Below are 26,828 nucleotides of genomic sequence, written 5' to 3' on the forward strand. Positions count from 1 at the left end.
GGGCATGTCCGTGGCGAGATCAGGAAGCTTTAAACCTGCAGGAGATTACCGCTAGGCTGGATCAGGAACAAGGGAAAAAACCGAACGTTAGGAAAATCCCCCAAGGACCGCCGATCTTCTCTCAGGGACCACTTTTCTATATATATGTTCCCCAGTGTTTGTTCTTATCTGAGAAGATCTCTAGGACCGGTGCATCGGGACTGTTCAGAGTCACAAAGTGCTTGTTGAATGTGGTCTGGATTCTCGTTCTTCCCCGCAGCTGGATTTCGTATCGAATACCATATCGGATCGATTGATACCAATCCCATCGGATCTTGATTGGCGGGTCACCGTGTTGTATAGGTACATTCCTCCGTGAATACCATCCAATACCACAAATACCAAGGCAAAACGGGGATTTCCCTGGTTTCGAGTGACGGGTCTCCATTCAGCCTTGATCTAGACCCAGTGGACCCGCCTAGCCCCATCCATTTTCGACGGGTTTTCCTACTTTTCTTTGTTTTTTTCCTTGCCCTCTTTTTCTTTTAGCCTCATTTTCATGGTATTTGTTGTTTTTTTCCCCGCGATTATGTCCGGAGCTAAGGGCTTTTCTCTTCGGATCCGGTATTGTATCCTAATCTTCAGCCAGCCTTTAAAGATTTCAAATACTTACATGTACTTCAAATCCCGAGCACTAAACCACTAGCTTGGTTGTAAGAATAGCTGCCTTTTATATACTTTTATTTATTTTAATATTTCTTTTTTGCTTCCCACATGGTTGGCACCTGCATGCCATCTTGACTCTTTTGGGGCATTTGGATCTATTTTCTCATAACCCTTTTTTTCTCATTTTCCCACTTTGTTTCCCCCGGACGAACCGGATCGTGTTTCCCTGGACGCCTTCTGATCTGTTCTCCTCCATTCCCTTCTCAACCCATTCCCCCTTTCCTTTTCGGTACTTGCAGAGGAGATTCCACAGGTTCCCGCCACCCGTCAAGCCAGATAGGAACAGGGCTGCGCCATACTGATGCACCAACCCACCCGTTCCTCCCTCGTGATGTGAGAACCTACATAACCCTTCATCCCTCCCCCGGTTCTTTCCATTTTCCCATCTCATACCTCAACTTTTCTCCATCCTTTCTCTCGCACTCTCGCTCTCTCTATCTCTTCTCTGCTGTGCTGTAAAGCTTCTCAATTGATCAACCTTCCCCGCAATTGACGATCATCTCGATTCGCCCAACGTTTCACTCACTACTACCCGTACGTGTTACAATCCCGTCTGCTTGTACATTCGAACATTTGAATATGTAAACTAATTGGTTCATTAAATTAATTGAAACAGGGCACTCAGTCAGCCTTATGACGGTCACCAGCCTGGTGATGCAAAACCGTCGAGGCCATGCCTCCAGACCCCTACGACTCCCCATAATTGCTCCCAAGGAAGAGATCATTGGGAAACCGGAAAAGGGTTTGGTCGCCCCTCCGCGCATACGCTTGCCCCCGCGATCAAGAACTGGTTGTTGGTATGTGTCTACCCCGGCGCTTGGCAAAATTCCGGCGGCTAACCAATTTCTAGGACATGTCGGGTGAGTTAATTTTGGAATTCTTTCCCCCTCAAAATAAAGGATTCAAATTAATCGAAACAATTTGCCATTTTAACAGAGTCGGAAAGGTAAGGGCCTGGTCTCCAATTTCCCTGAAGAATTATGGCTAACATTCCTTGGCAGTCAAATGTGATGAAGGACATCCACAATGCAATGTAGGCATTCCTCGGCTCGATCTGCCACAAACATCTTCTAAACTCATGGTTCTCTCAGCAATGTACTCGACTCGGCCATATTTGTGACTACCGGCCTCGCCTCGCCTTTCGGGATGACACTCCCCGCATTATGGGCCGAATGGCCGATGTGAAGACCGAGGGGAACCATATCTGGGATCGTAAGCGTTCTGCAGCCTGACTCTGTAATCTCCACTAACGTGAAAGTTAGTCTCCTCACCAACCCCTAGCGAGGACAATCGATCGGATTACTTTTCCCCAAGGGATTCCCTCCCGCCCTTTGCTTTACTCACCTCGGATGAGGACCGGGAGAGAAAAGCCGAAGCTTCCAGCCCAGGCACGTACCATGTGGTCGTGATTCCAGATAGCTTCTCCACACTGCCGGAATATGCAGATGACCTGATGGAGAAGCCGGTAGTCATGAGCACTGAAATCAGTAGCTCCGTGGCGAGTAGCCCCATAGGACACATGTCGAGCACTACTCACGATCCCAACGTGGTCATTCTGAAAACATTCGAGGATGTGGCCCGGCGTTCTCCCTCGGCCGGTAGAACATCCAGGGTTTCACCGACCTCAGAGATCTCGGATCCTTTTTGTGCTCTCTCCTTATCTCCCATTATTGATTCGCTGCCTTCCCCGGTCATCCTGGAAGACGAGAAACTATCCTTCTTTGATGCATACCTCGACCAAGAAAGTCAGGATAACGCGCTCTTTTCTCATTTCCGTCATGTTGTCTGGAAGCAACTGTTCCCACATAACCGTGAACAGGATGACTCATTTGGGCTGGAGAGTAGTGGCATGACACTAAGTGTGGATTTTATTGAGCGCGAGGCTGCTCTCTTCCCTCCGGTCAGTCCGGTTTTCTATTACATCGACTATTTTACATACTGACTCATCATTTCCAGCTTTCCCATGCCATAATGGCTGTTTCAGCACTCAGTCTCTCGCACAGTGGCACTGGTCAGAGTGTCGACGCGCTACAGTACTACCAACAAGCCTTTCCTTCTCTCCAAACCAGCCTGCGCAACAGCGATGATCTCGTCTCTGATGGCCTGTTTTTGACTCACTTTCTACTCTTGATCTACGAGGTAAATGATCGTTCGATAACTATCTATTGCTCGATATTTATATATTGACCTTCTTTCGCACAGGTGTCCGCTGCTGAACCCCATGGCTCAAATCTCTGGTCTCACCACATCTCACGCTTACTTCACATTTCTTTCCTTCGTCGAAATCACTTTGGCCGCGAGCCTCACCCATTCATTATCTGGTGGATCTGCCACATCGACCTGTACGCTCTATTGAGTGGAGCAGGAGATGGAGAATTTGTGCGGGCCATCATTGATCACCAGATCCTTCCGGGATCCGAGTGTCTCCTCTACCCTTCCGTCGCAGAAGGCTTCAGTGTTATTTACCCCGAAGAGCATGACAGCTTGCCCGTCATGATGCGCCTCTATGCCGATACATTTAGACTGGCCACCCAGCTAGCTTTCCTCGGAGCACAGCTCCGCCGAGAGAAGCAAACCTTGCCCATCGCAGAATTCGACCAACGCACAAAGGAAGTGCGCGACTTGCGCCAAGCCTTTGGGCGCTTGTGGGAAGCTCCCGACGTTGCTTGGTACCACCAGCGTCAAGAAAGCCTTCCTCGGCGATCTCAGGAACTCCTCCAACAGTCGGCTACCCTCTTCCATGTCTGCCACTTATTCTCCTACAGTAGCATGTGGTCAGGTCAACGATTAGAGTCGGAGTTCAGCCCCGATGGAGAAATTGACCATCATGCCTCGGAGATCCTGCGAATTGCAGAACAGACGACAAATACTCGCCGTGCTGACCGGCACTTCCTTGTTTTCCCACTCTTCCTTGCTGGTGCCACTGCTTCTGCTAGTGGTCTCAAGATGATGGCCATGGAATTGATGACAAGTATGGAGGATGAGGAAGATGGCATGGGCCGCAATGCAGCCACGACCCGTGCTATCCTGCAGACTGTCTACGAGCGACAATTGGAGCGTCTGATGCGAGTTGGGCACACACTTGATGTGGACTGGGCAGATCTCATGGCTCAAGAAGGGCTGCAAATGGTCAATTTTGGGTTTTAGGGCTGGGGACTGGATGGGGTGATTGGGCTTTTCTTATTTTCATTTTTTATCTTTCCTTGGAACTGGCGCATATCTCGTGGGCATACCTGGTGGGCACTGTACTTGTTGATTCGTATCTTTTGCGCTGTATCTGTCTCTATGCATGATTGATGATCGATGTATGTTTATGTATCTAATGTCACTATACGTTTTGGTTTTTTTCCAATCTTGTTTCTGTTTCCATACTATTACTTGTATTACGAGGCCAATCATACGAAGTTCTGGCGCTGTGACTATCACATAGTTCTCGGCACTTGCATCGGCGTCTCGCCCAACTAGACGCCTGATACTCGGGGCTCTTGGGTGCTCTCTAAAATTGCCCATATCGGGTCGAGACCGAGACCGAGACCGATTACGGGCACATTCTGCGATTATTCATCATTGCTTATTCCCCAGCCAGCCACACCGGTTCATGCCCAACGCCACTAACTTGGAAAAGAACAGGGGAAAGAGCCAGTGGCAACGAACCTCTTCGCTAAGATGTGGCAGAGTCAATTTCAAAGGTACGAACTGGATGTAAGCCACGTGATCATGTGAATAATCAAGATAGATACGAACAAGACACCCAAACTAGGAAGATGCATATTCAAACACTACTTCTACCCGGTCGGATCTCCCCCTGGGACACATAATCCAATGCGCCAGAAATAGTCTCGATGTGCATAGAAGAGCTCCCAGAGACGATATCGAGCTGGTATAAGAGACCAGTCCCACCGAAGAGGGTAGAGTGGAGCTGTCGCAGCATGAGCGGCACAGTCCGCTGATCCAGTTCGATCTTCCTGTCCTCCTAGAAGAACTTGGTGTCCCGAGTCCGTACCTTGCTGTCCCTTACGTGAGGGACACGGATCCAAGCGGGTGCTAAAAACATCGAGAGGGATGTTCGCATCCTGATACATATCCAAAAGAAGGGCAGGGTTGTCTGAGCCAGCGATGCATCTGGGATCTTGATTCCCTTGGCATATTTGAAGATCTTCAATAGACGGTGGCAGATCCGGGTTTGAAATGAAGATTTCACCGGCGTGGGCAAAGTAGCCCCATTCTTGGAGCGGGAGGAGGGGGACGGGGTCATTAATGTGTGTCACTCGACGGAATGATCGGGTCACCCGGTCACTACTCGGAGTGTGATAATTTCCCATTTGGAACCGCTTGTCAAGGAACTCCACAAACTCTTGATTACCAACCATCGGCTCCCCGAATGTCGTAACAGATGGGTTCCAGCCCTTTATGTTCATCTCTAACCCTGCCAAAGCGGCCACAGCTCCTCCAAGGGAATGCCCGACTAGGGTTATCTCGTAATTTGGGTATTGCTCACGAGCAGCTATGAGTTGTGGTACCACTGTAGAGCGAGTGTTCAACCACGATGTCATGAATCCAGCATGTACAGTACAGTTCTCGCACTTCTGACCCTGAAGCGGGGTTCCGGATCCATCCTCGGGTTCGTCGTCCATGTCGCCACCTGTGTAAGGTACATAAGCCTGAGGGTATGCCGAGAGATCGATGATAGTGTTGGTGATTGAGTAGGTTCCCCGAAAGGCTAAGATTATACGCTCTGCCCCCGGGGTGTGGGAGACTGCCATGTACCCACATGAGTCGGATAAAAGAATGCCAGTGTTCCAAGTCTAAGGGGTGTGAGGATTTCTTTATCCTGAATACATATATTTACTTGGACCTAAGGGGACTCACAGTAAGTAGCTGTAGGCCTGGGAATTCAGCACAGTGGCTGAGGCACTGGAATGGCTCTTGGACGCCGGTGGTCCCCACACAGTATGCGATGTCTACTAGTCTAGACAGCTCCTCGAGGGAGCTGAATAACTCACTTGAGATCGGCTGTGATTCATTTTGTGGCGATGCAATACAAGCAGACACCCATAAGCAATGTATAAATGCAAGAACTGTATGCTTGAACATGTTGCTTCAGTTGAAGAACTCCGAGGTTGTGAACAAATCAAGGTTCAAGTTGGAGAATCCGGGGGAGCTGCATGATTAAGTAAGCGATCAACCCGAGGTACCTGATTACGCAACGATCAAGTACAGGTAACAGAGAGGCAGGGCAAAGCGCTAATTGAAAGAGAAATGTATGATATATATATGTAGGTACTTTGAACAGTGAGAAGTATGATTTCCTCTCTTCTTTTATTTCTGGATAGACAGGTTCATCTAGCTAATATGACATCTAGGTGGACCAGATCACGACGCGGCCATCAACTCCGCTCGCTATAGGTGCAGCGTTAGTGTGGGGACCTGACCAACAAGAATACGGGGAGGGGATTTCTTACTGCTGAAAGAGCGCACCTGTCCGCCGGCCTCATCGTAGGCACGAAGGGTGTTCACGGTGTTCTGGTGGGTCGATTTCAACTTGGTGTCCACCTGGGACTGGCCTTTGAGATCCATCTGGCGGAACATGTTCAGCGCAGACTCCTCACGAGGGCCCGCGCCAGCTCCAGTCGACTTTTCCAAGGAACCAGCAAGTTGCCATCCGTTCTCATCGCCTTGGAAGCGGAATGGCTCGCAATCCTTTATCGAAGCTGTTAGTGGCCAAACCATCCATGTACATATAAAATAACTTACGTGACCAGCGGCAAGAATTTCATTCTCACCATTCCAAATGAGGCTGTTCAGTGGCAAAAGGCGGGTAGAGATGTTCAGCATGGCCCGAGGTGGTTGCTCCGGTGCGCTGGGGTACACGATTGTGACACTGCTGTCATGTCCAGTGAACGCGAGAGCGTTTCCGCTCGGGGAAAAGGCGACGCCCTGGATCCAGCCAGCAGAGTCATTCAGGTATTCACCACAGATGGTGTTGAAGGGCAGGCGCTCACCCCAAGCGCTGGGCTCGGGGCGCTCATCGATACCCTTGATGAAGCTGGAGAAGACTCGAGCATGCGAGTCGGTGGAACCAGCAGCAAGCAAAACCGAGTTCGGGTGCCAGGCCAGGGTGGTAATGGTACTGCGAATGGGCTTTTTCAGGTGCTTCGAAATCCACCAGTCGTTCTCCTCCTCGAAGTAGCAAACAGCGATGACGCGGGCTCCGGAACCTACGGCGAATTTCTGCTCGGAGGGGGACCATCTGACAAACGTTGCAGCTCGGTTGATTCGAAGCAGGACCAAAGTAGGCTTCCAGCCAGAGGGGGTCTTCTCCCAGACGTAGGCATTGCGATCTAGAAAACGGGTCAGTTCAAAGTACAAGTGAATCCAATGAACAGAGGTCTATACATACCTTGGGAACAAGTCACAATACGACCACTGTTGGGAGCAATATCCACGCTGGTGACAGTCTTCTCATGGCCCTTCAGTTCATCGCTCAATTCGAACTTGTTGCCTGATGTCTGATACAGCTCCACATTGTTTTCACGGGCGACGGCAAGAGTTTGGCGGTCGGATGAGAAGGAGTGGTCTGCAATGGGAGCATGAAAAAGATGGTGAACCTGAGGGGATGCCATTATTGAGAAGTCACGACAGGAGGAGCTCTCTACCGTCGATAGGGCAGAAAAAGAATATAGAGCAGATGTGGAGGTAATCAACAGCTGGCGATGACGCCGCGCGCGGGGGTCCACGGAGGATTATGTCAGATGTCACATGACCGTGTTCGTTTTCTCGCAGTTTAGAGATCCACTCTTACGGGCACGTTATTCCTCCCATTGAGCTTCATTGTCCTTCAGGCGCAGTCCTCGCCTCTTTCCTTCCTTTCCCATGCCAATAGGACAATAGCTAGAACAAAAGAACAACCTCTACTCCTCCACACATCATGGCTTCGAAGTCGGTTCCTCGAGGTCTGGACGCTAAGGCAGTTGGACCTCCCAATCAAACGTGAGCTTACCCTTTGATCGCGATTGTGGCATCTGAAGCTAACTAGATCCGAAGACTCTACTGCACAAACTTACCAGACAAGCTCCGCAAATACGATTTGCGATTGTCACTCTACACTCTGTTCTCCACCTACGGTACCATCCTCGATGTCGTAGCCATGAAGACCAGCAAAATGCGTGGTCAGGCCCATATTGTGTTTAAGGATGTCCAAGCCAGCACGCAGGCGATGCGCGCTCTTCAGGGGTTCGAATTTTTTGGCAAGGAGATGGTGGGTTGCAAGTTCCATGATATCACGATACTTCTCCATGCTAATGGCGAATAGAAAATTGTTTATGGCAAGGGAACTTCGCACGTTATTGGCCGACTCCGTGGTACATACGTTGCGCCCGCCACAGGAGCCGGACCTAGCGGAGTTTCGACTGACCTTCAGAAATCCATCTTCAGTGGCCCACCGGGCGCAGTCCCTGCACGACCGACCGAAGTCAATGGAGAGTCGCACGGAACCAAGCGAGCTCGGGAGGAGGAAAGTGATGAAGAAGAAGCTCCAATGGAGGACGACAGTGATGTTCCCATGGAAGCCTCATCTGATGAAGAGGATTAAAGGGTGTTCAGGTGTTCCAGGGGAAAGAGCCCAACTGGGGCCGGTGGGGAAGCGAGCACAAACTCCCGTTTGAAGTGTTCTTTTTGTTTTTTTGCCCTATTACCTGTATTTCCTGAATCGAGCCTCAGGATAGTCCGGCACTATCAGAGGCAACCAGCTCGCGTGGGATGTGCAGGTTCACACAATGACCTACGAGACCGAGCCAGATGAGAAGATACGTCCCAGCAGTGGCGCTCTGAGCGTCTGTCACCTGCGCCATGGCGTCGGCTGTGTTGCATGGGTGAACAAAGAAGGCCGGAGCGCCCGAATCTGGATGATACTACGAAGACATGAGCTCCTGGTCGGTGTTCACAAGCAAGAGCACCCTTACACCAAAGCTGATCCCACCCATGATTCCCACACTCTTCAATTCCTTTTGGTATTGTTCCGGGACCACATACCGATAGACGGCCTCTAGCCCCACCGGGCCATTATAATGGTGCCACCGCAGTGCAAAATATAACACAGGGACCTGATATGTGGGGGACAACACAATATCATAATCTACCTGTAATTTTGGATTGAGTCCGGTACGAACCAGCGCCTCCTGTGTAGAACATTAGACCTGTAAACGTCGATCACTCCTTTATCAGGGAGGGGGGGAAAGCATTGCCGACCGGATCGTCCTCCTCTAACCGGATCATGTAAGCCTCATGTGGATCTACCTGGATGGGGTCGGTCTGGACATCCATGTATTTTGTTATGCGAAGACTAGAACTTGTCTAGAAACCATATAATACTCTACGTCAGATGTGGGATTCTATCATACTTCCAGAAAGGTCATTGGGAAAGTATTTGCCAATATGCACCAGGCAAGGAGAGGGGGAGGTAGAGCTCATACCTGTATGACAAGTCGAGTGAACCAACCAGCTTGGGCTGCAGTGCAGCGATCGGCCAGATCTCGACACGCGCTCTCGAACTCGGCCGGCAGTAGGAATGGAAAGGCGGACAGTGCCATCCTGAGAACCCCACTAACGTCCGGTTGCAGGTTTTGGGGGCGACTGTGGTGGGGGAAAAGAGGGGGAATTGTGGGTTGATTATATAGAATGCAGTAAAGGAGGGATTCCGTGGCTGAAGACGGGAGACAATGGAGTTGTATCAGGTTTTATGGGATGAAGGCGGGTAAGTCATTGGGTCTGATAAGGTCCGAGGTACGTGGCGGATCATAGTCCAGCACTAGCAAAGCCAAGTACCCAGGACTTGTGCCAGCACCCGCTTGCGGCTAAGGCCGAACCAATCATCTGACCGGAGCAAGCCAGGTCTACTATAGCTGTTCCGCTTGCAGTACTTTGGTCTTTCCTTGTTTCTTTTATGTTTTCGACTTGCTGCATTGCTTCTCCTTTTCTTTTACTTTCGCCCTAATCTTAAAGGCCCTTCGTCAATCTGGGCCCCATTCACCGAAGTCTACTCCGGAAGTAGCAATCAATCTCAGGGGGAAAAACGAAAAGACAAACCAAAAAAAAAAAAAACACAATAAGAACATAGGAAACACGAGCAAATACGAGAATTCCCAATCGCAACCTGGTCACGAAACAACTACAGAAGGGAAACAAGAAGATCCCTCTTGACGTAACCTGCCTTCTCTTTGTCCCTCCCGGGCCAACCGATCTGGGGCTCATCCAATCTGAAACATCATCCACTTCCCATCATTTCCGTGCGGAGGTCCTTCAGCCGCCAATCGTACGCTCAATTCCCAACCCAACGGGGCGTACGAGCTGGGGCTCGGATTGATTCCTAATCGTTGGCTTGACGTCACTCTGGTCCTTGCGATCTATAGGACCCTCACGCGTGGATCATCCCCCCGCTCTGATCAAGTCTGTATATTACCCCGGTCATCACCCCCATGTGGCGCTGGTCCCTGTAAAGCCCAAGTCCGGGGAGAGAAAAAGAACGCACCATTGAAGAACCATGGGCAATCTCCAATCCACCTCGACTAAGAACGACAACCGCCGTTCCAACCGCCTTTCCAAACCTTTGACCAGAAAGTTCACCTTCAGCTCCCCACATCTGTCCCGCTCGGAAGATGAACCTCCAGAGCTAGCTACCGGGTTAATTGGATGGCAGAACCCATGGGTGGGCTCAACCATCTCGGAGGTGAAGAACGTCCCCGATTCAGGAACGAGCGAGGTGACCACTCCGATCGAGCCAGTACCAGCTTCCTTAGAGCCAGGGACAACGAGAAGATCTGTCTCACCTCGTGGTACTCTGCCACCACGCTCCAGCTCTTTTTCAGCCGCCTCGGTGGGTAAAAGAGCCAGCCAACCCGTGATGTCGCCGACTTCCTCATTATCAATTGCGCCAGAGCAGCCAAGGAGGGCGAACTCGGTTCAAATCAGTCTCCAAAGACAGCGAAGTGTCGTCTATGATAATGCCATGGAAGATGCAGCGTCTTCTAACACCCATTTCTTAGTGGGCAATCAACGTTTCTCATTAACCCGTCGACGGTCTTTACTGACACGCCCTGGGGTGGCAACGCGACGGACCACGGGTGCAATTCGACGCATGCCATCACCAATTGGGGAACCAGAGATGGATGAATCAGAGTCTACTCTTGCAAACTGGCGTCTACCCCCGCGACAGAGACCCCCGCTTGCGTCTGCACCACCGGCCCGGCCCACAAGTCCGGCAGATGCTCGGTACACTCAACTTGGAGCGCTGAAGCTTGGCTCTCTGCGGGTAGTCAATGGTTCTGCATCCCCATGCCCGAGTGAACGTGTTCCACTTAACCGAGCTCCGGGGCTTGGCCTGGAGGCTATCCAGACGACGTGTCCAGCGACACTGGAGCCATGCTCAGTGTCCGACATGAAAAGGTCAGATGATGCTCCAGGGAGCCCATTTTCCTTCGAGAAATCTCCTATAATCGCGGTGCCTCCGCGGGGGAAGACCATGCTCAGAGAGCTGGAAGATGAGGGAATTGCCATGTGTGATGAGAGCCAGCTAGAGAAGGTCCCCACGGAAATTGGATTGGATCGAAGCACATCACGATCCCTCAACAAATCCGACAGTGGCTATAGTTCCGCCACTTCTCTTCGCTCGATTCAAGGAAGCCGAACGAGGACGTCTTTCGACTCTCAGACATCGGTGTCCTGCGCTACGGATGAGAAGATCCAGCTCCATCTCGGCCGGAAAGAAAGATCTCATGGAAATTACTCTCGGCCACGTCCTATGTCTAATCGCTGGTATGATAACAATGGCGTCAATGCGCAAGTGCGTCTTGCAACGAGAACACGCCGGTCTACGCTGTGCGCACCTCGATACACAGAATACCCCGCCCAGAAGGATCTCGCGATGGAGTCAAGCATTTCTCCATATCCATTTGTTTTCCTGGAAGAGCAGGCGGCTTCCAACAGAGGGTCTTTCTACGTGGATCGTTACTCCGTCACGGCACTTGAAGCTTCATGTAGCTCAAGCTCATCGGTCACGCTGGATACAACAAGCAGCTCTCAACAGTCGGTTAGCACAGAGATACAATCCCGGATATACCGATCTGCGTCCGAGCAGCGTCTCCGCGGAAACGGAAAGTACAACACAGGGGCCTCGCACTCCCGATCCCGAAGCCAACGAAGCGGTCGAGTGTGGTGCCAAAGACCTGGCATTGAGGTGCCGCCTCTGCCAACGATCTTGTCTCCAGATCATATTCTAGTTGGAGATGGAAATGACAGCGAATTCCCTCTCATTGAGTCCCGAGGCCGGCCCCGCAGCCGTAGCCATGACCACCGGCCTCGCAAGCTAACGAAAGCGCGTCCACGGCCTGATGTTCATATGACGACTTCTCCTTTTGCACTTGGCTAATACAGGAATGCCGGTATACTTTTCTTCCTCTTTCTCATCCTCTTCTTCTTGTTCTTCTTTTTTTTTTAATTCTTTTTTTGGAGGGCGGGTTTATCTTATTTGAAGGGTTCTATAAAAGTTGGTGTCAAGCGTTAGATTCGAATTCTTAAGGTGCTTTGGATGGAGTCTGCTGAATTGGAATGGATATACCCTCGTTTGATTTGCCATTCCAGGCTTGATATACGGGCGTTTTGAATTATTCTCATTGGGACATGTCAGTGTGGTTTAACGACGATCTTAATGTGAAAATCGAATTTTGCTTTTGATCCTGCACCGCATCTGCAGTTTAGAGTTGCCAGCTCGCAATCTCTTCACCGCGTGGCCCAGCCTCGAAGTAAGGGAGATACAGAGTACGGGACTTACACGCTGTTGATACATCACATTATGGGAATTGGGACGTATACGTAAGCTCCGGAAAGCTTCACGCTCAATCCAATATGATTCATGAACGATATCTTAGCGTAGTAGATAGCTAAATATACTCCCAAGCCTACCACAAGAGATTTTTAGGCCGATGTAGATCATCGCCAAGACTTAGCTACCCTTTACTCTAGAAAAAGACGCCCTTTCCGAGGTGCATTTACTCCGTACCTGTCGACGCCAAATTGAATATGCTGGGATCCACCCCATTGACCGCTTCAACGCCCTCGCTTCGGTCTAGGTGGCTTGCTTAAGGTTATATGAAGGATTTATTATTTGAAATTGTATCTTCAAATAGGTTTGCTCGACCGCCATAACTATAGCTTAGTTCTACAATTTTAATATCTTGAAACGAGGCGTGCTTTAGCGTACCTCAAAAGCTCCTTGAAGAAATCCGAGCACGAGCTTAGATGTACAAGGGCCAGAGGCTCAATTTGTGTAGGTAGGGATTTTTTTAATTTCTTTTCTTTTTTACTCAGCTCCCTACAGAGGACCCGGGCCAAAGCTCTAGGTGACCAGATTAAAGGGTGAATATCCAATCTATATGTCTTGAGAAGGCCACCTGAAGATCTATCTTAAGGCTCATCGGGACCGAATTGTACCACAGAACGGGTAATTTGCTTTGCAATTGTTCAAAATCCATGGAATTCTTCATGTAGGTAACTATCACCGGGAAAAACCACCCGAAACGATATTAGTTGGTTTGACGGCCATATCCCCTAATTCTCTCCGCGAATGCCCAGCTCTGTCCTTCGATTTGCTCATCCTCCTTGAGATCAATGCCCTCCTTGGTAATGACTGCTATCGAATATTTGTCGATACTGCGGGCATCACGGTAGAAGAGGACCTTCAAACAGTCCTTCAAGGCTGACACTGCCTCCTCCCGGGTGATTTCTTCAATGGGCATCTCTTCAGGGAACCGTCTTCGCAGGATGGGAACGGCAAGATGGGCACCGAACCCAGTGGCCAGGTGAGGAGCGGAGAAGGTTGTGCCCAGGAGATCCGCTGAACTGAGGAATGGCTTGCCATCTACGTCGAAGCCTGCAACAAGGACATGGTTCCACAATGGGTTGAACTCGGAGCGCCGCTTATAGAAGACCTTGGCGAGGTAAGTGTGCAGGTTCTTGGCATTGAGCATGTTGCCATGGGTTGAGTAGTTCTCTCGGATATCGATGGATTCGAGCAAACGATCAATGTATTGCATGTCGGACACATCTCCACCGAAGCCGACAACGGCGTTGTCGCCGAAGACTCGCAGACGTTTAACATCAGTGAAGCGTGCCAGGGATCCGTAAGAAGCTAAAATTTGATGAAACATGTCAGGAATTTGATCTCGCGATCTGAGCTGGGATGCTGGGGGTCGCGTACCTAGGTTGTCGGTGGCCAGAACGACACCACCGTTAAACTTCACACCAATGACGGACGTTCCCGTCACCGCCGGCGACGAGGTGTGTGTCTTAGGACCCGTGGTCTGAAGATATGTGGGATCGTAGGCGCCGTAAACATCGTTCCTGGGCTGTTACGTGCTGTTAGCGACGAAGTGGACGGGTTCATGGCTGGGAGTCCTTACTCGACCCCAAGTTCCCGGGAAGTGGTCCATTATCAATCAAGAAGGTCTGAGAAATATTTGGGAAAAGAAAAGATCCGAGTCCAAAGCAAATTTAAACACGAAGATGAAGAGGGTGCAGCGTAGGGATTGAACGATGACGATGCACGGAGCTTAGGCAGGCGAAGCTGACGGAGCTCTGGATGACTAAGCACTGGATTCGCAAAGTAACTATTACAGGGCCCAACTTCTAGTAGAGGACCCAGTATCTAATGGACTCCGAACCCCTTGGATGGTGTGTGGAACTGATAGTATGTTTTGAAATTGATTTTATAGAATATACCATATGCACCTCCTCAACTATTGCAGAGGCTCGCGATATCTGACCCAATCGAGTTCGTCGTATTCGCTTGCTGCCCGAGCCCCGAGGCACCTAAACCCATGTTCATGGGTCTTCTTATTGGCTAACCAAAGTAGTAGTATGCTCAGCCTCGCAAAAGCTTCGTATCCGCACAGCATTCCAGTCGATCAGGGGACATGGACATAAATATGATCCTATTGCCCAGTGCCAATCTTCGCCAAACTCCGTTCACGAACTGCACATACTGTATACCATGGCCTCAAATTTGATTAAGTCCGAGTCGATTCAATCTACCCATCCAGAACTAGACGAGCAGGATTCATCTCGTCTTTACATCATCTACCGTAAAAGGTGGAAACGGCACTATGAAGTCAAATCTGCAGCAGACCAACTTTTATACTTCGGGGAGGTATCCAATTTCAAGCACGCTAAGCCTGACCTCACCATACATCGAGGAACCAGCGCCGATGCACCTGTGGTGGCAGCGAGCAAACTCCTCAAGCTCTCCGGTGATTTCAAGCTGGGTTTAGGAGACCCCGACGATGTGAACAATGTCCAGTGGGAGGACATGACCAGGGAATCTTGGGTGCACCAAACGTATCGCTTTGAAGTGAACATGTCCAGTGAGTCTGGGGGCACCCACGGGCAACGGCGAGCCTTACTCTGGAAGCGAACACGGTCGGTAGGAGTCGATGGTTCAACACCATCGTGGAGTTCTCGGAATTTCAAGCTGGTTGATGAGATAAGCGGTGACCTGGTGGCGGTATTCACAAGCAAAAGGTCTATCGGCCAATGTGGAAGATTGCAGATCATGGAGGACCATGGGCAGTGGTTTGATACGTTGATCTTGCTCTCATATATGAGCCTGTATGAAAGATTTGAGCGCCATAACAGGCAAGCTGCTGCCGCAGCTGGAGGGTCATGAAAGGGTCATCCTCCTACACTATGTACAATAGCCATCTGTCTGTTCTTGTAATCTCATTTTTGAGATTCTGGCCTTCTCTTCAGATCCAAAATCCTACCAATAGCTTATCAAAGGTCCATTCTCGATGTTTCTGAGGCTTGAAACCCCGGCAAGCCCGGGCTGTAGGGAAACAATCCGACTGCATGGAGTGGTAGAGGGTACCAGTAGTCGTAGTCGCAAGACCCGGGCGTGTTTACTGAGCCTGCAGATTTATCGAAGACTCAAGCAGGTCCGAATTTTACGGAGGACATTGTTCTCGAAGCCAACATCGATCTGCTCGCTCACGGGTTGCCTTTTCTCTTGGTCTCCGCGCTGGGAGCGAATTGCTGTGTAGGAGAACTGGGGACAAATTCAATGGAAGATCTTTGTCCTGATGTTTTCTTATCGTCCATCTTTTGCCGTGCTTCCTGCTGGGCTCGGAGGAGCTCTTCCTTGAACGCCCAAGAGGGTAGGGTGTAAGTATTCCAGAGTTCCACTGGTAAGGACGTATTATACTGTGTTTGCTCATCAATCCCGGCATGTTCCATCATCTTGATCAATAAGCTCGGGTTTTTCAAAGACGATGAGCTTGCTAGCTTTGCATTGAAATGGACGCCCTGTTTTTTGAGGGAGAGGAAATGCTCGAACTTGGCATTTGCGGCAGGGTCGGGAGATCCTGGCGGGGATAGAGGGATGTCCAAGTTAGGGACTGGAGGGAGTGTTAAGTCCTGGATCAAAGCCCGTGATGCTGAAAAGGGAGAAGTGCTGCCGCCTGCTGAACGCTCGTCCGGGAATGAAGTTGTGTTCATAGATGCCGGGCCTAGCACAGGACCATTTGGAACTTTATTGTTGGTGCTTGGACCGATTTGACTTGGAGTATCCTCGATTGCATTCAGGTCTAGTTGAATTGGAGGCCCAAATTAGTTTCGAAATCAATAGCTTTTGAATTCCTACTGGAATCACCTTTGACCTGATTGGCTTGCGAACCGTCGAGAGCTTGTATCTTTTGCTATTCATAAGAACATTAGTTCAGCCGTTCGATGCAAGACAGTAGTATAGCCCTAACCTGATGTGCAGGAGTCTTGGCCTCAACTTCTTCCTCACTGCTGCTGTCATACGCAACGAGACCGAGCATGATATGGCCTATATCTTAAACTTCCCTGAAAGGGGTAGTTTGCTTATAATTGAGGTGGGTATGCAGAATCAGAAAGAACTGCTTGTAGAACGTCGCAATTCTCTCACGAAATTCTCTCAAGTGTATTCGCGTACTATTCAGAGTAAACCTTCCGAGGTTGACAAGTTGATGAGAGACCGCCTGGAGCTGGGTGTTACATAAGCGAAAGGCAGCTGCGGCATCGCGTCAGACATCTTAGAAGATTGACCAGCTTTCTCCTCTCCTCAAATCCAACTCTCAACTGATTATTGACTACTCTCGCCCTTTTTACTGCTTCCGAATCCTCTTTTGCAACAGATTCTTATTCCGAATACATCTTATTCTTCACAATGACGTCGCTTCTGGGTCACCCAGCTGGTGGTGAGGGTATCGGCTACTCCTTCTCCCAACCAACAGCTGCCCCTGTCAAGCAACATGGATTTTACCCGTAAGAGATCCATTGATCTTGACTGTCTATGAATATTTGAAGCTCATGATACTATTAGATACACCGATAACGGTGGTTCGACCCTGGGCATCACTGGATCTGACTTCGCGATCCTTGCTGGCGACACCCGCTCTACATCAGGCTACAACATCAACTCTCGGATGGTTCCCAAGGTTTTCAAGATCGGTGGTGATGATGAGACTGGCGAGGGAGCTCACATTGTCCTATCTGTGGTCGGTTTCGCTGCGGATGGTAATGCCCTAAAGGAACGACTGGACGCCGTGGTGAAGATGTACAAGTACCAGCATGGAAAGCCCATGTCTGTTTCCGCGTGCGCACAGCGGTTGTCGACAATCCTATACCAAAAGCGATTCTTCCCCTACTACGTAACCGCCATCTTGAGCGGTCTGGACGAGGAAGGCAAGGGCGCTCTGTACAGCTATGACCCCGTGGGCTCATACGAACGGGAGCAATGCCGGGCGGCCGGTGCAGCAGCAAGCTTGATCATGCCCTTCCTGGACAACCAGGTCAACTTCAAGAATCAATACATTCCTGGCAGCGGAGAAGGACACGCACTGGAGCAAAAGAAGGCTGAGCCTCTGCCCCAAGCGACGGTCGAGCAATTGGTGCGGGATGCATTTACAAGTGCGGTGGAGCGGCATATCGAGGTCGGTGATCACTTGCAAATGATGATCATCACCCGGGATGGAATCCAGGAAGTCTTCCATCCGTTGAAGAAGGATTAGAATTAAGTTTCCCTTTCTGTCTATGACACCTTTCTAACATGAGAATATGGACTCCTTTTTGAAATCCCTTTTTTGTTCATTTGTACTCAAGGTAACATAAACATAAGTAACTTTCCGTAAATGGAGCTCTTGAACATCGTCACTCGGATATAGTATCTTTTTAGAAAGCCCACACTTGAAATGCACCAAAACGCCCATACCATGCCAAGGAGAATTTGAAAGAGAGTATGAAATCAGAAACGCTCCTTCATGCGAGAAGCCACCGTTCGGAGGTTACCGTAAACCTTGCCCTATTTATGAGTTAGAAATTTGCTCCATCATGCCTCTGTATGTGATACAAACTCACCGGAGGGCTACCCAGGATCAGGCTAACAATGGCCTCTCGTGCAATGTGAATGTTCTTGAAACCACCAAGAATGTGGATTTTAGCATCAGCCAGCACAACTCGGGTCCGACTGGCGTTTTCAATGGCAAACTTGGTCTTTCCATCCTTGCCAGCAATTCGGCCAATGGCACGACCCAGATGCTCTCCATTCAGCGTCTTCACATCCTTGATCTCAAAGGTCTCGATATACAGATCATCCAGTCGTAGAAGAGCAATCGCATCGTCAATATCAAATCCGAGGGTGAACGCCTTGACGAAGTCTGCACCCTTCTGCAGCGCACCGACGTCGGTCGTGAACTTGGAGGTCCGCAACTCGACTGCGCGGCTTTTCACATTCATGCGCACCTGCAACTTCAAGTGCTCGACAATGGGAGGGCAGATTTTGGTCCAGTTCGCTTTGAGGGGTGTCATGCGGTGAGGTGGAACGGGAACCTTGCGAGTTTCGACCCGGTAGGCGGTGCTGGTTTCCTTTGCGGGAGTGAAGACGGGGCGGCCCTCTTCATCGATGCGCATTTCGTTGTCTTCGGGCGAATTTTCCACAGGCTTGGACACATCTAGGTCCGCCTGGGCATCAATTAGAACCTCGTCATCCTGGTCTTATCAATGGAGTTAGCGCATCTCAGAAGATCTCAAACTATGCTACCTAGGCAATAACCCACCAGGAAACTGAGCTACTGGAACTCCTGTAGGTTCCACCGGTTGAAGAATAGCAGTAGGGGCAGGCATTGTGTGTGAATAGTTGGTGTGTGTAAGACCAGAAAAAAATGATGAGAGTCTGTTATCGCAAAATTTATCGCCCCTCTACCAACAGAAGTTGTGGGCGGCCCGATTTTTCCCTGTGCAAACAGCACAAACAGCGGATGATTTCATCTTTCCCAGTTCCAGTTTCAACTCCAAGTTACGAAAGCTCTCTAGCTATCCTTTTCCTTACTTTCCCACAGCCCCTCGCAGGATGTGAAGATAGAGATGTCCGCCAACTTTGGACGTCGGCTTTACACCCAATTTCGGGAATCGGCCTATCCATTCCTAGGCCGCATACCAAATCGCATTTCCGCCGCCGACGCCTCTTCAAGGAAGCTTCTCGACTCGTTCGTGGCTGGTCCGCGGCGCTTGTCCACTCCAGTGAAATCAACCCAACTGACTAGAGGATTTGCTTCCGGTAGCTTTCTCGTTTTCGCCTCTCCCAGCTCCACTGCGGCAGAAACAAGTGCAGCGTGCATCATAACCTCTAAAACTATATCACCACATTATCTTTGGAAACGAGCTCTTCACACACCAAAAAATGGCCAACATAATGGAGGATCCTTCGACAATCATCAGGCCCCAAAGGCCGATGATCCTTCTCCAAGTATCCAAAACACCGCTAATCACACTCAAAATTCCTCTCCGAAGCTGCAAGCGCATGATCCGCATCCCGCACGTCCCTCTAATCGCCATTTAATGGATCGCCTACCACATATCCCACACTTACACCGACCAACAAAAGAAGAGCTTTTGGCGGCAGCAACTGGATTTTGGTCGCGTCTCAAAGTGCGATTTAAGTGGTTCTCGATACGAAGTGTACGGCCCTTCAACCTCGATGAAATAACAGCACTCTTCTCCTGGGTTCTCCTAGGTCATGTTGTATGGGTCGTAGTGGGAACAACCACATTCTTCTCCCTTCTGATCTTAGCCATAAATACCGTCTTCGCGCAAGGTATGTCGATAATCTTTATCACTGTTTGAAGGTTCAGGTGCTAACCAGATCTCAGAAACGTTGGCAGGATGGGTAGGCAATTACTTGACCAAGTCCTCTGGCGTCCAGGTGGTGTTTGAGTCTGCCATTGTGCCCAAGTGGAAAAATGGTGTAATTACTTTCAAGAACGTTTTTGTTTCGAGGCGGCCAGGCCAAGGTACAGGCCATGTCAGTAAAGGTTCTTCAAAGACCGCCGCCGCTGCCGCTGCCGCCGCCGCCCGAGGTGAAACCGGACTCGAGGATCCACTCGCGTTTGAAGAAGAAGACACCAATTACACACAGTTTGACGTATCCCTAGAAACCGTCAATGTGACGCTGTCATTTACCAAGTGGCTGAATGGAAAGGGTCCGCTGCGGGATGTTGAAGTCAAGGGAATCCGAGGTGTTATCGATCGCCGGCATGTTTTCTGGCCGGAAGATGATCTCGATCCCAAGTCCTACCGACATGAGCATCACCCAGGCGATTTCGAAATTGATTCGTTCAAGATGCACGATGTATTGGTGACTGTCTATCAACCCGACAACTTCCGACCATTTTCTATCAGTATCTTCTCTTGTGACCTTCCCCAGCTGCGGAAGCAGTGGTTATTCTATGACTTCTTGTCGGCGAATATGATGTCGGGTTCCTTTGATAATTCGCTATTCACTATTCACCCCCGTCAGACCAATGGCTTTACAGGAGGCCGATGGGATGAAGGTACAGAGGAAGATGGCAAATCCAGCCCTTGGAAAAAGCACAGCAGGATTCGTGTTGATGGACTCAATGTCGATCATCTGAATCGCGGCGTCCAAGGTCCATTCTCGTGGATCCATGAAGGCACCGTGGACATTGTGGCCGACATCATGTTCCCTGCTGAAAATGATGAGAGCATTGCGAAGGTGATGGCAGATTTCTATGATCGACTGGAGGCCACCGTCACCTCCAATCAGGATTCAGACTCCGTGCGTCAGCACGCGGATGTCGATCTCGATGACGTTTCCGATGCCGACAAGCGGTTCCTCATGATGGACCTACGAGTTCAGATGAACAACGTTCGTGCCGCTGTTCCAATATTCACCCGAGACCTCTCTTATATCAACAACGCCCTCATTCGCCCAATTGTCGCGTACATCAACTCAAAGCGTACCTTCATTCCCATCAATTGCCGTCTCGTCAAGCGTGCTGGTGATTTTGATGGCAGCTGGACCATCTTTGACAGTGGGCTAATGGACGATCTGTCCGCTGCTGTAAGTCTAATTTCCCTCGCCCTTATTTTTGTTATTTTTGTTATTTTTCCGGGGGCATTAAACTAACTTATCTCCTTCAGACCTACGATGCCTTTGCTCGGGACGTCGTGGATGACCAAGCCCGCAAACGGCGATTCAAGAAAGTTGGATTCTGGTCTCTCCAGCTGGCCGCACAAGCCATCTTCATGGGGATGGCGGGCAATATCGCATGATTTTATGTACATTTCAATGTCCACTCATTCTAGACCGGTATTATTTGGCGTTCTGGGGAGTCTTGATCTCTTTACCCCATGTATCATAGCCACTACGACAGGGTTGCATTATGTGGAGTCTGGGGTATTCCCACGGTTTTCGTTATTGCTATTGTGTTCCCTTCTCATACTTTGGTTATGGGGGTTTAACTTGACTAGTCCATTTGTCCTACCTGTATTATATTGGAAAATCTTCTATAGACTTGATCTAGTAGTGTCTTACTTCTTGTCCGTATTTGTAAGGATCCTAGGATGTATACCTTTGATGTCTAGAGTAGCATGAATGTTATGAGGCATACCCAAGCTTTACCTATAGATCTCTACTGGGCCAGCCACGATGGTATAGACCGTCGGATAACGCTTGGTTCGGAAACCTCCACGTTCATTGTCTCCACGGGGACAAAAAGTATATATCTCGTTTCTGTGCACAGTTGTTTCGAGATTTGAGATCGCCTACTAAGGGTATATACTTCTATGCTGTACACCCTGGTTCCCAATTCATTGTATTTCAAGCGAGATGAGCCCCAGTGAGTCACGGATCACCCTACGGTCCTGATGGGTTTCTAGCTGTCATCAGGGATCGTCGTGGGCTCCACCAAACATCACCAGCAATTGAGCCCTTCTCCCCCTTTTTCTCTAATTTCCGCATTTCTTCTCTCTCCCCACCTTCAAAATATTATTTTTATTTTATTTGATATCTTTGAACAGAAAGATCCAGATCCTAGTGATTCAGTCTTCTCATTATATTCTTGGTTTTGAAAGGGACCTTTCATCTAAGACATCTCTACTTCTTGAACCCCTTTCTCGCGCTTTTATTAAGCTTCCAAGCTTCCGGGGACCCGCCCTCTCCCACTCGGGTCTTTGCCCCCCAAACTCCCCAACCCCTCTGATGCTGATCCCTTTGCGAAACGATGTCCCAGTGGCGAGGCAGTGAGGACGACGCGCCAGGTTCTAAGAATCAATCTGCTCAATACCCGCCTCCTAACGGCCTTATTCCCCGGGACTACCTAGGCGCGCGATCTGAAGTGGCTTCGCGCCCAGGCGCTCCTGGCTCTCGGCATATTTCACCATCACCACTGCACACAACCTCTCTCCCGAACCCACGCCTGCAAGATTCTCCCTCACAGAGTCCGCTGTCGCCCCGGTCTAGCGCCAATACTTCGCCGTCCCAAACTCGGTCGCCTATATCCCGTATAGCCAATGCACCATTTCCAGCGCCTCCCTCGAATCCGGTTCATAATTTCTCCCCATCACCAGATATGATGGGCATGGAGTCGGGCAACATTTCAAGACCCAGTGAAGGCAGTATTTCCAAAGTGCCTGGTGCGGCCGAGCCTGATCGTTCCGCTTCCTCATCCGTGAGCTCTATACTGTCGGCACCCGGCGATCGTTCGACCCACCGCATCATGCCGCGCACGTCGTCCATTGATTCTGCGATCTCGTCCTTGTCCTCTGCTTCCCAAAAATCTACCTTTGATGCCAATGCATTAAGTCCAGCGGACATTAGCCATCTCATCAATGCAGCCGGTTCGGCGGAGGCTGTTATTGTACACCTCCTGCGAGAGAAACACCAAGCAGCCTCCCAGAACTCGCAACTTTGGAAACTAGTGGATAAACAAAGGACGCTCATATTAGGTCTTAATAAGGACCTTGAACGCGCCTTCAACGAGAAGGAAAAGTACAAGAAAAAACTGAAAGAGCTTCAAGACTACGCACCTCCACTGCCAACTGCGGATCCTGCAAATTCCCCGACTGGATTAGCTGGAGCGGCGCATCCTCAGCAAACCACACCTGGACTGATTGGCGAGCAACAGGCCGACAGGCAACAGGTCCCACAGCCGACCATTGTCCCCACCCAAGCCGCATCCCGAATGCCACTTGAAGGCACCGATCTGAGTCCCACTAGCAACTTGTCATCTCCGGTAGGAAGCGATGGACAGAAACTCCCACACCCGAGTCGCAAGCCTCCGCCGGCGCCTCTAGACCTACGACTGCCAAATGATAATATTCGCAAAGTGCACGGGGATCCAGATTCGGAATCCGATTACGGAGATTCCCAGGAGGAAAGATCAAGCTTAGATCGTGGAAGAAGAAAGACCCGAGAGGAAGATGATCGAGACCGGGAGACCACCATCAAGAAAGAAATAGATCCTCAGGGATCGATGAGTACGGTCAAATTCGGATCGTCTCATTCCTCCCGGGATACGGCCACGTCTGCTAGCCCAGCAACTATTCCCCGTGAGCGTGCCACGAGATCGCCACCAAATGTCGGGGCATCTGGCTCTGTCGGTTCCATGCTCAACTCTCGCGCAAATTCTTCCATTCCAAATGGACGCCCGAGCTTCCCTAACCCTAAGAGCCCCGGGTTACCATTAAGCCCGAGGCCAGAGGATCGACCTCTCGGTTCTCCTTTGCCCCGCATGCCTCGAGACATTAATTCCATGGCGAGCCAGTCCATGACTGCAGGCACGAACCTTCCTGGTTTGCCCCTGTCTCCCAGAGCTGCCAATTACCCAGCTCAATTTGCCCCAATCCCAACAATCGATTCTGCTGTGAAGATAGACAGCCCCAGATCCCCGCGATCTCTCAGATCCACTATCTACCAGGGATTGGTGTCGGATGAGTACCCTGGCTTATTGTTGCCACCAAACGCTCTCCCTGTGATTCAAGTTCAAGTATCTTCTTCCCGACTTCGACCCTCCAGGAATAGTTATATGGCCCCAAAGCCGCTGGAAGAGGAGCCCGTATTTACTCTGAGTGTGATATCTCGGGCTGAGATGTCGGAACTATGGCGAGTTGAAAAAGTCATTGCGTCTCTCCCTCAGCTAGATCACCAAATCCGCCAATTGGTCGCATTCTCAGGGAAATTACCAGACCGCAGCATTTTTAGTGGACACTCCCCTGCTAAAGTAGATGCCCGTCGGGCTGCGTTGAATGCATACTTTGATAGTCTGTTGGATACACCAATGGATGAAAAAGCGGCCTTGGTCATCTGTCATTTTCTCACAAACGATGCTATCGAGCCACGAGATGACGAGACCAGTCTACTTAAAGGAAATGGCTCGACGCAGCCTGATGTGCCTCGTGGGTCTGATGGAAGGCCTCGAAAAGAAGGCTACCTAACGAAACGAGGCAAGAACTTCGGCGGTTGGAAAGCGCGATACTTTGTCCTTCATGGACCTGAGTTGAAATACTTTGAGTCGCCTGGTGGTCCTCACATGGGTACCATCAAGCTTCACCATGCCCAGATTGGCAAGCAGTCACAGAATGCTAGCAGTCAGACTAATTCTCCCCCTGGGCCAGATGAGGATGCCGACAATCAGTATCGCCATGCTTTCCTTGTTTTGGAGCCCAAAAGGAAAGACTCCTCGGCCCTTGTCCGACATGTGCTGTGTGCTGAGAGTGACGACGAGCGTGATAGATGGGTCGAGGCTCTGATGGAGTACGTCGAGAGTCCTTCCTCAGACAATGATAGCCGTGGCAGTGCATCTACCAAGAGCCAGCAGCAAATTCAGACAAGACAACAGCAGCCTTCAGGCAATGGCAGTAAACCTAGGTCGTTACCCAACAGCGGTAGCAGAAAGCCAATTAGAAGCGTTGAAAGTCCTGACCAGGAAGCTGCGGCCTCAGTCCAGGGATTCAGCTTCGATGACACCATAGCGGCAGAGCCTCCGATCCTTGGTTCCTCTCTTGAACAGGCTCCTCGTTCGCCACGTATCCCGGCTGCGCTCTCAACGGATTTCCGAGACCTTAGCCAATCTCCCATCGAGCACTCCTTGCAATCACCCAAGACTATATCTGGGCCTACCAATGGAGCTGTGATCCAGGATGTTGGAGCCTGGGGCAACAAAACTACAATGTCCACCAAGGAAAAGAAACGCAGCATCTGGGGCTTCCGCACCCGGTCTTCCTTTGATCTGTCATCGCAGGCCCCAGCCGTCAATGAACCAGGCGCAGCAAGTAACAGCATCCAGGCAGAACGCAAAGACCCTGTCAGACCTGTATTCGGGATTCCTTTGGCAGAGGCAGTTCAGTACTGTGGTCCACTTGGAGTGGATGTGGAATTGCCGGCTGTTGTATATCGCTGTATCGAATACTTGCATTCCAAGGGTGCAGCGTTAGAAGAAGGAATTTTCCGTTTGAGCGGTTCTAATGTTGTGATCAAGGCCTTGAAGGAACGATTTAACAACGAGGGTGACGTGGATTTCGTTGGCGGGGATCAGTATTACGATGTTCACGCCGTTGCCTCTCTCTTCAAGCAATATCTTCGGGAACTCCCAACGACGGTGCTTACTCGAGAGCTTCATCTAGACTTTCTACGGGTTCTTGGTATGTCTCCTCCACCCACCCTTTCACAGTCTTAGTGGAAAAACTGGCTAATATTTGTGTCTTCTCTCTTGAAACAGAGCTCGATGACCGCCAAAATAAAATCACAGCCTTCCACGGTCTGGTCAGCCGGTTACCTAGGCCGAACCTGGTGCTACTACGAGCCTTGTCGCTGTTCCTGATTGAGATCGTCAACAATTCCGACGTGAACAAGATGACTGTTCGAAATGTTGGCATTGTTTTTGCTCCGACTCTTAACATTCCTGCACCCGTGTTTTCGATGTTCCTCACGGATTTCGATAGCATCTTTGGTGACATCGGTTCTGGCCCAGGCCCAGCAATTGAATTAACAGTGGACAATAGCCTTTGCCCGGACGACGTTCGCTCCCCTCGTCACCAGATGTTCTCCGATATACCGACCCCGTCGTACAACCAGACGTCATTCCGAGGCCCAGGAGACGCATCCAGTGGCCCTTCAGATAATTCCCGAGCCGCCCATGATACAGGCTTTGCTCCTATGCAGCCCAGCTATGACCAGCCTGCTTATAGGAGCGACGCATATAGCCAACATCAAGGTGCCTCGGCATCTTATGGTTCGTTGAATGGCATGTTATCTCCCGGCTCAGACGACACTCGTTCAGCCAAGACAAAGAGGCGAGAGAGCTCAATGCTCTTTATGGAATCCAGTATGTAATATCAGCCGAAGCTCCACGGGGGCATTTCTCTAATTCTATTCAGATCCAGGAGATCTTTCATTCTACCAAGACAAATAGTCAAATAACCTCACGCAGTCATTGTGAACATGCTGCTATCATGATCTTCTCGACAACTTTCTATCTTTCGATCATCGATGAGGCCACCTTTTCCTTTCTTTACCGATCACGATTTGCACGCAGAATGACGACTTCACCCACTTGGCACCAGCAGAATCGCATGGGAATGTTTAATGATAATGGTAATTAGGACGAGGTTGCAGTAATGAGGCACGAGCCTCGAGCTGTCGTGGAGATCTTTTATTTCTTGATCTATCGTTATACCCCTTTTTCTACTTCTTTCTCTTCTTTTTTTTTTTGTTCTTTTCTTTGATTGATTGATTTCATTTTGTCTTTCCACTATTGGTT

At 50.1% G+C, this 26,828-nt stretch overlaps 13 protein-coding genes across 13 annotated transcripts; 7 read left to right on the forward strand and 6 right to left on the reverse strand.

Annotated features, from left to right (window-relative positions):
- Positions 1–1,338: 1,338 nt before the first annotated feature.
- N7503_010925 (Zn(II)2Cys6 transcription factor) lies at positions 1,339–3,852 on the forward strand (the record flags this gene model as incomplete). The annotated part of the gene is made up of 8 exons (XM_057070471.1): positions 1,339–1,502; positions 1,556–1,565; positions 1,642–1,651; positions 1,707–1,738; positions 1,797–1,917; positions 1,968–2,605; positions 2,662–2,844; positions 2,908–3,852. 8 exons carry the CDS (start codon positions 1,339–1,341, stop codon positions 3,850–3,852), a joined length of 2,103 nt encoding a protein of 700 aa, XP_056917082.1.
- A 638-nt stretch (positions 3,853–4,490) lies between these two features.
- Positions 4,491–5,799, reverse strand: N7503_010926 (lipase family protein; the record flags this gene model as incomplete). Its single annotated transcript, XM_057070472.1, has 2 exons — positions 4,491–5,510; positions 5,575–5,799. The coding sequence occupies 2 exons, from the start codon at positions 5,797–5,799 to the stop codon at positions 4,491–4,493; spliced, it is 1,245 nt and encodes a 414-aa protein (XP_056917083.1).
- A 265-nt stretch (positions 5,800–6,064) lies between these two features.
- N7503_010927 (WD40 repeat domain-containing protein) lies at positions 6,065–7,328 on the reverse strand (the record flags this gene model as incomplete). The annotated part of the gene is made up of 4 exons (XM_057070473.1): positions 6,065–6,105; positions 6,168–6,405; positions 6,460–7,046; positions 7,106–7,328. 4 exons carry the CDS (start codon positions 7,326–7,328, stop codon positions 6,065–6,067), a joined length of 1,089 nt encoding a protein of 362 aa, XP_056917084.1.
- Positions 7,329–7,633: 305 nt separating this feature from the next.
- Positions 7,634–8,296, forward strand: N7503_010928 (U2 snRNP complex subunit MSL1; the record flags this gene model as incomplete). The annotated part of the gene is made up of 3 exons (XM_057070474.1): positions 7,634–7,695; positions 7,750–7,963; positions 8,018–8,296. The coding sequence occupies 3 exons, from the start codon at positions 7,634–7,636 to the stop codon at positions 8,294–8,296; spliced, it is 555 nt and encodes a 184-aa protein (XP_056917085.1).
- Positions 8,297–8,344: 48 nt separating this feature from the next.
- Positions 8,345–9,415, reverse strand: N7503_010929 (ATG3/ATG10 family protein). The gene is made up of 4 exons (XM_057070475.1): positions 9,177–9,415; positions 8,953–9,057; positions 8,667–8,882; positions 8,345–8,615 (listed from the first exon to the last, which is right to left on the reverse strand). The coding sequence occupies exons 1-4, from the start codon at positions 9,291–9,293 to the stop codon at positions 8,421–8,423; spliced, it is 633 nt and encodes a 210-aa protein (XP_056917086.1). The 5' UTR covers positions 9,294–9,415; the 3' UTR covers positions 8,345–8,420.
- An 828-nt stretch (positions 9,416–10,243) lies between these two features.
- On the forward strand, positions 10,244–12,127 carry N7503_010930 (uncharacterized protein; the record flags this gene model as incomplete). The annotated part of the gene is made up of 1 exon (XM_057070476.1): positions 10,244–12,127. The coding sequence occupies one exon, from the start codon at positions 10,244–10,246 to the stop codon at positions 12,125–12,127; it is 1,884 nt and encodes a 627-aa protein (XP_056917087.1).
- Positions 12,128–13,280: 1,153 nt separating this feature from the next.
- pre4 (proteasome core particle subunit beta 7) lies at positions 13,281–14,186 on the reverse strand (the record flags this gene model as incomplete). The annotated part of the gene is made up of 3 exons (XM_057070477.1): positions 13,281–13,885; positions 13,955–14,102; positions 14,157–14,186. 3 exons carry the CDS (start codon positions 14,184–14,186, stop codon positions 13,281–13,283), a joined length of 783 nt encoding a protein of 260 aa, XP_056917088.1.
- A 560-nt stretch (positions 14,187–14,746) lies between these two features.
- Positions 14,747–15,418, forward strand: N7503_010932 (uncharacterized protein; the record flags this gene model as incomplete). Its single annotated transcript, XM_057070478.1, has 1 exon — positions 14,747–15,418. One exon carries the CDS (start codon positions 14,747–14,749, stop codon positions 15,416–15,418), a length of 672 nt encoding a protein of 223 aa, XP_056917089.1.
- Positions 15,419–15,738: 320 nt separating this feature from the next.
- N7503_010933 (HCNGP domain-containing protein) lies at positions 15,739–16,571 on the reverse strand (the record flags this gene model as incomplete). The annotated part of the gene is made up of 3 exons (XM_057070479.1): positions 15,739–16,334; positions 16,400–16,439; positions 16,503–16,571. The coding sequence occupies 3 exons, from the start codon at positions 16,569–16,571 to the stop codon at positions 15,739–15,741; spliced, it is 705 nt and encodes a 234-aa protein (XP_056917090.1).
- A 256-nt stretch (positions 16,572–16,827) lies between these two features.
- On the forward strand, positions 16,828–17,843 carry prs3 (proteasome core particle subunit beta 6). Its single transcript, XM_057070480.1, has 2 exons — positions 16,828–17,037; positions 17,096–17,843. The coding sequence occupies exons 1-2, from the start codon at positions 16,940–16,942 to the stop codon at positions 17,781–17,783; spliced, it is 786 nt and encodes a 261-aa protein (XP_056917091.1). The 5' UTR covers positions 16,828–16,939; the 3' UTR covers positions 17,784–17,843.
- A 173-nt stretch (positions 17,844–18,016) lies between these two features.
- N7503_010935 (pre-rRNA-processing protein PNO1) lies at positions 18,017–18,894 on the reverse strand (the record flags this gene model as incomplete). Its single annotated transcript, XM_057070481.1, has 3 exons — positions 18,017–18,073; positions 18,130–18,764; positions 18,828–18,894. 3 exons carry the CDS (start codon positions 18,892–18,894, stop codon positions 18,017–18,019), a joined length of 759 nt encoding a protein of 252 aa, XP_056917092.1.
- A 240-nt stretch (positions 18,895–19,134) lies between these two features.
- On the forward strand, positions 19,135–21,342 carry N7503_010936 (mitochondrial distribution and morphology protein; the record flags this gene model as incomplete). The annotated part of the gene is made up of 3 exons (XM_057070482.1): positions 19,135–19,864; positions 19,920–21,130; positions 21,211–21,342. The coding sequence occupies 3 exons, from the start codon at positions 19,135–19,137 to the stop codon at positions 21,340–21,342; spliced, it is 2,073 nt and encodes a 690-aa protein (XP_056917093.1).
- Positions 21,343–22,252: 910 nt separating this feature from the next.
- Positions 22,253–26,779, forward strand: N7503_010937 (GTPase-activating protein BEM3). The gene is made up of 3 exons (XM_057070483.1): positions 22,253–25,710; positions 25,788–26,393; positions 26,446–26,779. Exons 1-3 carry the CDS (start codon positions 22,293–22,295, stop codon positions 26,478–26,480), a joined length of 4,059 nt encoding a protein of 1,352 aa, XP_056917094.1. The 5' UTR covers positions 22,253–22,292; the 3' UTR covers positions 26,481–26,779.
- The last annotated feature ends 49 nt before the right edge of the window (positions 26,780–26,828 follow it).

This window comes from Penicillium pulvis (genome assembly GCF_028828015.1).
Source record: "Penicillium pulvis strain IBT 33274 chromosome Unknown scaffold_8_segment0_segment0, whole genome shotgun sequence".
Classification (NCBI taxonomy): Eukaryota; Fungi; Ascomycota; class Eurotiomycetes; order Eurotiales; family Aspergillaceae; genus Penicillium; species Penicillium pulvis.